Source organism: Phaethon lepturus, unplaced genomic scaffold (genome assembly GCF_000687285.1).
Source record: "Phaethon lepturus isolate BGI_N335 unplaced genomic scaffold, ASM68728v1 scaffold38272, whole genome shotgun sequence".
Classification (NCBI taxonomy): domain Eukaryota; kingdom Metazoa; phylum Chordata; class Aves; order Phaethontiformes; family Phaethontidae; genus Phaethon; species Phaethon lepturus.
In genome coordinates, this window is record NW_010524775.1 from 1 (window position 1) to 9,322 (window position 9,322).

The 9,322-nt window shown below is 50.0% G+C and overlaps 1 protein-coding gene across 1 annotated transcript; it reads left to right on the plus strand.

The window, feature by feature from the left end:
- The first annotated feature begins 58 nt into the window (after positions 1 to 58).
- Positions 59 to 9,068, plus strand: CILP (cartilage intermediate layer protein, nucleotide pyrophosphohydrolase). Its single transcript, XM_010282553.1, has 8 exons — positions 59 to 116; positions 1,024 to 1,107; positions 2,106 to 2,159; positions 3,621 to 3,806; positions 4,943 to 5,257; positions 5,364 to 5,472; positions 5,946 to 6,103; positions 6,745 to 9,068. The coding sequence occupies exons 1-8, from the start codon at positions 59 to 61 to the stop codon at positions 9,066 to 9,068; spliced, it is 3,288 nt and encodes a 1,095-aa protein (XP_010280855.1).
- Positions 9,069 to 9,322: the final 254 nt, after the last annotated feature.

The window sequence follows — 9,322 nt, forward strand, 5'->3', positions numbered from 1 at the left end:
AAGGCGCAAGAGGGCTGTGGATACTCCAGGAAACCCCTGGTCACCTCTGGAGACAACGATGATCACCGCAAAAGGATTGACCCTCCTCCTCCTCCTGGGAGCCACGTCCGTTTTAGGTGAAGGTTAAACATTCCTATTCCAGTCGCCGTGCTGTCCCCTGCCCGCGGGCACGCCGGCACGAAGGCACGTCTGCCGGTGGACGCAGCGCGGTGTTGACCCAGCCAAACGGCTTCCAGACGAGGGCTGGCGCCTGTATGGCCCCGGAGCACGGGCAAAGCCGGTCTGCGCATCAGCCAGGCTCTGGCTGACCGGGGACGAGCCCCCCAGGCTCTCTGGATTTGTTTTCCGAGGCTATAGAGGAATTTTGCCCTGAGGTGCTCTGGCCAGATGCCCAGGGATAAGCGCAGGGAGAGTCAGTTTGTCGCTGGGGAGGTGCCCAGAAGCCCGGCTGAACCCCCAGGAGCTGGGCACAGGCGAGAGCCAGTACTGGGCAGCTTTGGGCTTAGCTCCCCAATTTAAATAGGACTGGTCCCAGCAAGCACACCTGGAACCAGCCGTGACCACCAGCTCCTCTTGGCACGTGGGCGGGCAGCAAGTACAGAAACCAGCCCATGTCCCATAGCGACAACCGTCCTCATTAGGTCCAACCTCATCCACCTTGGGTTCATTCCTCCCCGTGCAAGGAGAGGCAGGATATATTTTATATCTCCAACTATAAAAAGATCATGTGATCTGAGCTGCTCCAAGATGGAAAGCACAAAAAAGTTTTTCTTGGGCACTAAAGAAAATAGCAGATTTGCATCATACCTGAGCCGCAGTGATGCTGTGGGACTTCTCCATCACATCCTTCGCTTGGCATCTCCTGCACGTGATGCCCCGCATCCCACAGGAGCAATAATCAGCAGCTCTAACCAGCCACAGCCCAAAGGGAAACCCAAAAAACTGAGCCTAAGGATGGCCAATCCCTTGAATCGAATTGATTTATTATTAATCTAATTTAGTATCTAATTTATTGACCCTTAGGTCAAAGGCTTCTGAAACCAGCCCTCAGCAGGATCCAGATAGGACAGAAAACCTTCAGCCCGCTGGTAATGCTCAGCTTGGAGAGTAAGTTATTTCCCAGCTCGGGCGGTGTTCCCTCGCCGGAACAAGGGGTGCTTGCACATGTATTTGTTTTTTTCAGCCTTAATTTATAGCCGAACAATATTATTTGAGTAGATGAGGACATGTAGGCAGTGGAATAAATGTTAATCATCCGCAACCTCCTGTAGGGTTTTGGCTACCGCTGACATATGCTGTTGGCTCCTCTCCTGGAAAAGTGAAGGTCAAGTGCATGACCACAGCCCCGACTCCCGCGGGAGGCACGCGCGGCCCCTCGCCGGGCCAGGAGGACGAGGAGAGCCCAGGGATGGGCAAGCACATGCTCCGACCTGCCCTTCCCCTGCCCAGCCTGTCCCATGCCCAGGGCAGTGTGCGACATCATTGCTTTAGGATTAAAGCCCATGGGGCATTAATTACCCGCAGAGCCCGCTCTGCTCATTAATCCCCAGGAGATACTCCAACCCCTCAAGCTTTACTGCCGAGGGCTCGGGATTTTAATTCCAGCAGGCACTGAAAGGGCTGGATGTGCCTATGCCGTAGCTGAGGGATTAAAGGACTTTCCCAGCCGTCCATCCCGCTCCCAGGAGCTCTCTTAGATGCTGGGGAGAATCAAAGCACCAAAAACACAGGCAGAGAGAGGTCCCCCCCACCTGCTGAGAGGTATTTTTAGGAAAACTACCAGGAAAATTGTTTTCCCCTCAAAGTGGACAGCACAAGGCAGTGATGCTGAGGCTGGGGCTTGCAGAGCAGGGCCTGACTCCTGCTTCTCTAGGGAGAAATATAGCAAAATCTTGAGGTTTTGACCAATGCGATTGGAAATTAAAGCCTCTGCCCTTGGCAGCAGTGAGCTGTAAACTCAGGTTTTGCCTCCAGGAGAGGGTGTGCCAGACCGGGCCGGGCTGAGCAGCCAGGCTCAGCGCAGCCGGGCCGGCGGGAGAGGCTGGTGCTTGGCCGGGGAGCAGGCACACCCAGCCCGAATCACCCTGCGTGTCCTCTGCCCGCAGGTACGAGGAGCAGCTCTCGCCGGGGAGACCCGACCTTCGCCTACGCCAGACGCAGTACGTTGCTGCCGGCCGGTGCCGTGGGGTAGCCCTGTCCCTCCCCACGTCCCCACCAGCGCTCAACCCCTCTGCTTCTCCCTTGTCCTCTGCTTTCTGCTTTTTCTGCTGTCGAGGTGCTACCCAGAGCCATAAAATGCCATTGTCCTGCACAGGACTACCCTCCTCCTTTCTTACCACCACCAGCCCTGCAGATTAATTACCAAACAAGCTTCGGATCTTACTGAGATCCCACTTCAATCTGTTGCGCGTCACATTTTCGCTTGGGGCAAGTACAGCGGGGCATTTATCCATGTGCCGTCTGGAACAGGACCACGTCCCCAAGCCCACCTCCTCCTGCATCCCCCAAATTGCTAGATAAGGTCTATGGATGCGTCCCCCGGGATGCTGAACTGGAGATGCTGACGTGCCAACAGATTAAAAACTCACCCATCTAAGTCAAGCGCTTGCTCCAAACCAAACATGACGCTCCCGGGGCTGCTCTCCTTTAAATGGTCTTTTCCAGCCACCTGCTTTTGTAAGCCAGAGGTTTGTTTTTGACCATCGCTACCTAGAACAGCCCAGCCGTGTGCCTGCCTGCCCTTCTAGGAAATAACCCAACCTGGTTTATTACAAATCGGGTGGAGGACTAGGTGTGGGAGATGACGCAGCACACGTCTCCAAAAAAACTCAGTTTTAGAAACTTTAGTCACAAGCACATCCTCGTAAACATTATTAGAGCATTGTCATTTAAAAATAAACCCAAACCACAGACTTGGAGTGGATCTCATCCACTCAAAGCAGCTTAAATTAATACCATCTAGGAGCCCAGTTAAAGAAATTCCCTTAAAAATCTAACCGCATATTAAACGCTCAATAAAACCTGTTTGTGTTTTACAAATCAGCTGGCCCCTAACATACTCAGCCTGCTTGATAGCATCTTAGGCTTCTGTTTTGCACACAGTAAAACTGGTGCTCGCAATAGGACACACGCTTCCCGTATAGAGAACATATGCTGAAGTATGGTTAAAGACATTCAAACATGATCATACCAACAATTTTACCCTTTTTGTTTGGTTTTTTTCTTTTTTTATTTAACCACGTTTGAAATGCAGGCAAGTGTTGCCCCTCAGACAGCATTTAAATGACAACGTGTGTTTGATTTCCTTTAAGCCAAAGTTATTCAATGGTAAGCATGAGCTACGTGCACTTTGCTCCCCTCAAATTTATCTTAATCATCCTGAACTCGGTAGCCTGCGGGGAATTAAGTCAGAAGCCTTCAGGCTCCTTCTCGTGCTTTGTTTCCCAGCTCCCTGAACATGCTTTGAGTTTGTTTAATCCATGTGGTGCATAATATCCAAATGCATAGTCTGAGCTATATAGAAAATGTTATATAGAAGCTGCTAAGAAAACAACTGCCCATTTTCGGGCAGCTGTACGTGTAATGCGCATCTCAGTAACACACCGCTGATGTTATTCAAGGTCCACTGGTGCAAGATTCAAAAAGGTTTTTGTCTCCATGGTCGCAATGGAGCGAGTGCTCAGCAAAGTGTGGCCAAACCGGCGCGCAGAAGCGTACCAGATCCTGCCTAGCTGAGCGCCTCTGGGGCGTGCACTGTAATGAAGCAACTGAGGAAGGGCGGCTCTGCATTGGACACGTTTGCTCAGGTGCTTATAACCTCACTGACGGGCAGGGGATGATGCCCTGATCTCACCACCGCGCCGGCGTTGTGCTCCCTTCACTATCATTTTACCATCTTTCTCTCCTTTGCCAGAATTTCACGATGCCGGTGCCTTCCCGAGCAGGGCTGGAGAGTACTAAGGGAGAAGAGCATGGGGAGTCTATAGCCAAACAGCAAGATAAGGGGGAGATCCAGATATGGGGAATCATCTGGGACCCATAGAGATCCTGAGGATATAGGAAAAATCTCACTAATCTTGTTATAACAGCAGCTCTCAAGGTGGAGTCAGCGATTGCAGGCAGCTGCCTCCATCCGATCTCCAGGAAGGAGAAGAGTTGAGAATATCAAATTGCCACAGCCCCTGCTGAAGGGGCTTGTAATTAATTACGATATTCTTATAATACCCTTTTAAACAAATCATTCTGAAAATAGTCTATGTTATCTCCAGGAAATTTTTTTTCAGGTTTTCCTGATTTCTTCCATTTATTTCCACATATAAAAAAATTATCAGGTAGCTGCTGGTCAGGGATGCAGTGACCTCAGCCCTTGCTTTGGGAAGAGACAGATTCTTATTTAGTATTAATCACTATAGGTAATGAAAATGTTTCAGAACCACTGTTTGGGAGACCATTCGTTAAACCCATTGGGTAATGCTCGTTTGGCAATTAACCTGTGTCCCGCCCAAGGAAGGATACCATTGAATAAGGGGAGACAGCTTTTAAGATAGACCAAACTCATGACTTTTGGGCATGAGTTGGTATAGAAACCTACAAAGTTTAAGGCATTTGGATTTGTAATTTTGCCAGGGTTGAGCTAAGAGCTCACACGTTGATCTGGATTCAAATTGCCCCGAAATTCAGCCCTTTGGGGAAGGTAAATAACAGTTCCTAGCTGTAATTATATCCACGTGGCTGCTTTCTACTAATTATCAGGTTCAAAATGACATCGTCCCTGTGTTTCTAACACACAGCTGTTGATAATCAGTAAAAATATGTTTTGGATACAATTTATTCCTTACGCAGTATCTGCCTTATTGCATCTAAATTAAAAGCAGACGTGAGACCGTGCCGTGAGTGTTACGGGACTTGGGGCTGCTTTCTGACCTGCCTGCCTCTCCTCCAGCCTGCAACATCACCTGCCCCATGGGCCACGTCAACGCCGACTGTGACGCCTGCATGTGCGAGGATGCGACCCTGCACGGGAAGGTCTCTCTCGAGGATGGGTCGCCCGCTGCCGATGCCCGGGTCTACCTGCAAGCCAAGAAACTCAAGCTGTTGACAACGGCCGATAACAGGGGCATGTTTAGGATCCCAGGGGTTTGTCCCGATGGCAAAAACACCCTTAAAATAAAGAAAGCCAAATATGCAACAGCGACTGTCACTGTACCCGAGACCAACAGAAGAAACCTGGCGATCCAAGTGCAGCTGCAACGATCAGGTAGCCCCAAAGAGGGGGGGAACGCAGGAATTTATGCAGGAATTAGAAATAAACCATGATTTTAGGAGAGGAAGAGTAACGAGATGGCCTTTTCCTCCTCCCACAGGCAAACCCTACATTTTCAGGAGCCCCGAGGACAAAGCCAGGAGAGTGGGACAGAGCGTGTCGCTCTGCTGCGATGCCCTTGGGAGCCCGGCTCCTGACCGCTACCTCTGGTAAGGAACTCCCGTTTGAGCAGGCAGAAGTTCTAGCTGTCCCACAGATTCAATTGTTATCTCCTTACCATCTCCACAAAGGTGGGGGTTTTAGCTATAAAACAGCTAAATACACTGAGAACCGACTGCTGCAAACGATGGTTTCCTCGAGATGTGCAGGGCTGGCGTTTCTCGCAGCTGCAGTAATGCCGTCAGCCGAGGGACTTACTGGAAAAACATACAAATAATAGTTTGAAAGATGTCAGCAGGCACGACTGGCAGGTCTGCCTGCCTGCCAACTGCCCGGCAGCCACATCTCAGTACTGCCAGGGGAAGGGGGGTAATTTTTAGGTGATGTCACCTAGCTAGACTAAAATGGGGAAACTGAGGCAAGAGATCTGGCAAAATCCCCACGGCAGGATGCGGGATTACGCCATCTCTCTGCTCCGGCCAGGCAGTCAGCCTCTGTTGCCTTAACTGCCTGCTCCTGGCAGGTACCACAATGGCTCACTGCTGGATCCCTCCTTATACAAATATAAAAACAACCTGATCCTGAAGAACCTGAACAGAGCCCAGTCTGGAGAGTATTTCTGCAAGGCCAGCAGTGCCGGGGGATCAGCGAAGTCCCAATCTGCCAAGCTTGCTGTAATAGGTAAGAGAAAATGTGCATGATGCTCTCCAAGCAGCTGGGGAGGTGGCGGTGTACAGAAACCAGAAATTGTGATACATGTGCGAAAGAAAAGTCGCAGGAAAAATATTTGGGGTTTATTTCATGCATCCGTTAGCAGATAAGCTTGCGTGAGCTGATTATGAACCAGATGCTCTCTACAAACTGGAGCTCTGGATTGCAGGTGACCTGCCAAGCTCAATCTGCTGCTTTCAGCAGATTTCTCACTGTACTTGTTCCCTAACGTGAATATTTCTGTTTATTTAAGGGTTTTTTAAACCTTGGGACACATTTTAGTCTGTTCATAGCCAAAAAGCCAGGCAGCTGCAGAACATCTAGCTGAGTGTGGGATGGATGGCAGTGGTGGGTAAGCACGAGCCGAGACGATCCTGCAAACAGCACTGCTCTTAATCAGGTACCTAAAGTTAAAGCTGAGCACCTGCTTCACTGAAAGGGAGGCCAGATGAATTCAGCTAACCAAAATCCTGCAAAACATCTGTTTCGCAGCCATAGCTGCAAAAACCTCACTGTTATTAGAAGCAATGTTTAGCTCTGAGGGTTTCAGACCACATAAAGATGACTGTACAATGATTTCATGTTGCTCATTAAGAAATCCTATTCAACAGGAAGACAAGAGGCAGCCTGCAACTCCCAGCCCCAAAGCCACCTCATCCGACTTCCTCACGACTGCTTCCAAAAAGCAACGAACTCCTTCTACTACGACGTGGGCAAGTGCCCAGCGAAGACCTGCGCTGGCAAGCTGGATAAGGGACTCCGGTGTAAGGACAACGTTGCCTACTGCTGCGGGGTGTCCAAGATGGAAACCAGAGACATCTCATGCAACGGGTACACGCTCCCTACTAAAGTCGTCGTAGAATGTGGTTGCAAAAAATGCACCGAGACCAAAATAACAGTTCGAGGCAGAGCTACAGCAGCAGATAATGGCGAGCCATTGAGGTTCGGCCACATCTACATGGGGAACAAGAGAGTGAGTATGACTGGCTACAAGGGAACTTTCTCCATCCACGTCCCAGCAGACACGGAGAGATTGGTTCTAACTTTTGTCGATCGGCTGCAGAAGTTTGTGAACACAACAAAAGTTCTGCCCTTCAAGGAAACTGGAGGTGCTGTGTTTCATGAGATCAAGCTACTAAGAAAGAAGGCCCCTGTTACACTGGAATCCACCGAAACCAATGTGATTTCTTTGGGAGAAATGGAAGAAGATGATCCAATTGCCGAATTAGAAATTCCTCCCAATGCATTTTACAGGAAAAACGGAGAAGCCTACAGTGGCAAAGTGAAAGCCAGCGTGACATTTCTGGACCCAAGAAACATCTCAACGGCTGCTGTGACACAAAGTGACCTGAACTTTGTAGACGAGGAAGGAGACGTATTTCCGCTCCGCACGTACGGCATGTTTTCCGTGGACTTCACTAATGAACAGGGCACCGAGTCTCTTAATGCAGAAGAGGTGAAGGTTCATTTGGATGCTGCTCAGGTCAAGATGCCCGATCACCTGCAAGAGATGAAGCTTTGGTCCCTGAACCCGGAGACAGGATTATGGGAGGAAGAAGGGGACTTCAACCTTGAGAAAAGCAGACGGCGCAAAAGGGAAGAGAGAACTTTTTTGGTTGGGAACATGGAAATCAAAGAAAGGCGGCTTTTTAACCTGGACGTCCCAGAGAGCAGGCGGTGCTACGTCAAAGTCCGAGCCTACAGAAGCGAGAGATTTCTGCAAAGTGAGCAGATCCAAGGGGTTGTGATTTCTATTATAAACACAGAGCCAGAACCAGGGTTCTCCTCCAACCCCAGAGCATGGGGTCGTTTTGACAGCGTGGTCACTGGTCCCAACGGCGCCTGTGTGCCCGCCTTCTGCGATGACCAAAACCCTGAGGCCTACGCAGCTTATATCTTGGCGAGCATGGGGGGCGAAGAGCTGGAAGCTGTGTCCTCTGCTCCCAAACTCAACCCTAATGCTATTGGGGTCCCACAGCCATATCTCAACAAGCTCAACTACAGGAGAACAGACCACGAGGACTCCAACACTAAGAAAACAGCATTCAGCATTAACATGGCCAAGCCAAGCCCTAATTCCCCAGAAGAGAACAATGGCCCTATTTATGCCTACGAAAACCTAAGAGAATGTGAGGAAGCTCCACACAGCGCTGCTCACTTCAGGTTTTACAGAATAGAGGGAGATCGGTACGACTACAACACCGTTCCCTTCAGTGAAGATGACCTCATGAGCTGGACTGATGACTATCTGGCGTGGTGGCCTAAGCCCATGGAATTTAGGGCCTGCTACATTAAAGTAAAAATAAATGGACCCCAAGAGGTGAACGTAAGATCTCGTAACATGGGTGGGACACACCCACGTACCATTGGCAAGCTCTACGGCATCAGGGATGTCCGCAGCATTCGTGACTCTGAGCAGACGGACGTGTCAGCAGCCTGCCTGGAGTTCAAGTGCAGCGGCATGCTCTTTGACCAAGACCGTGTGGACCGCACGCTCGTGAAAGTGGTCCCACAAGGCAGCTGCCGCCGAGTGAGCGTCAACAGCATGCTCCATGAGTACCTGGTGAACCACCTCCCCATGGCTACAAACAATGACTCCAGCGAGTACACAATGCTGGCTCCTCTTGACCCTCTGGGGCACAACTATGGCATCTACACAGTCACTGACCAAGACCCAAGGATCGCCAAAGAAATCGCCCTGGGCAGGTGTTTCGATGGCACGTCTGATGGCACCTCCAGAACCATGAAGAGCAACATTGGCGTTGGGTTGACTTTCACATGTTCAGAGAGGAGCGCAGCAGAGCAAAGCATTTTCCAGTCTCAGAGGAACTCGGGCCAGCAGTCCATACTGGTTCTGCCAGGAGAGAGCCCTGCGTACCGAAGGCAGCCGGCAAGCCGCCGAACCACCCAAGGCAGGATCCCGATGAGAGGTTAACATTCTCCCACATACTAGAGCTGCATAGGAGCCTTGGTAAAGTTGCTCGCACTTGATCAAATATAATTTGAAAGTAACATCTACCTGCTAATAACGTAATTCAAAGCTGGTAGGTGTCATTATTTTCAAGACATAATTAAGGTGCACTTTTTTTTTTCACCAGGAAAAAAAAGACATAAGGCAAAAATTGGGGGCCAGTAGTGGTAGTGGGTTTGTGTCTTATTAAATGCATCCATAAAAATCTTCTTTCTGCC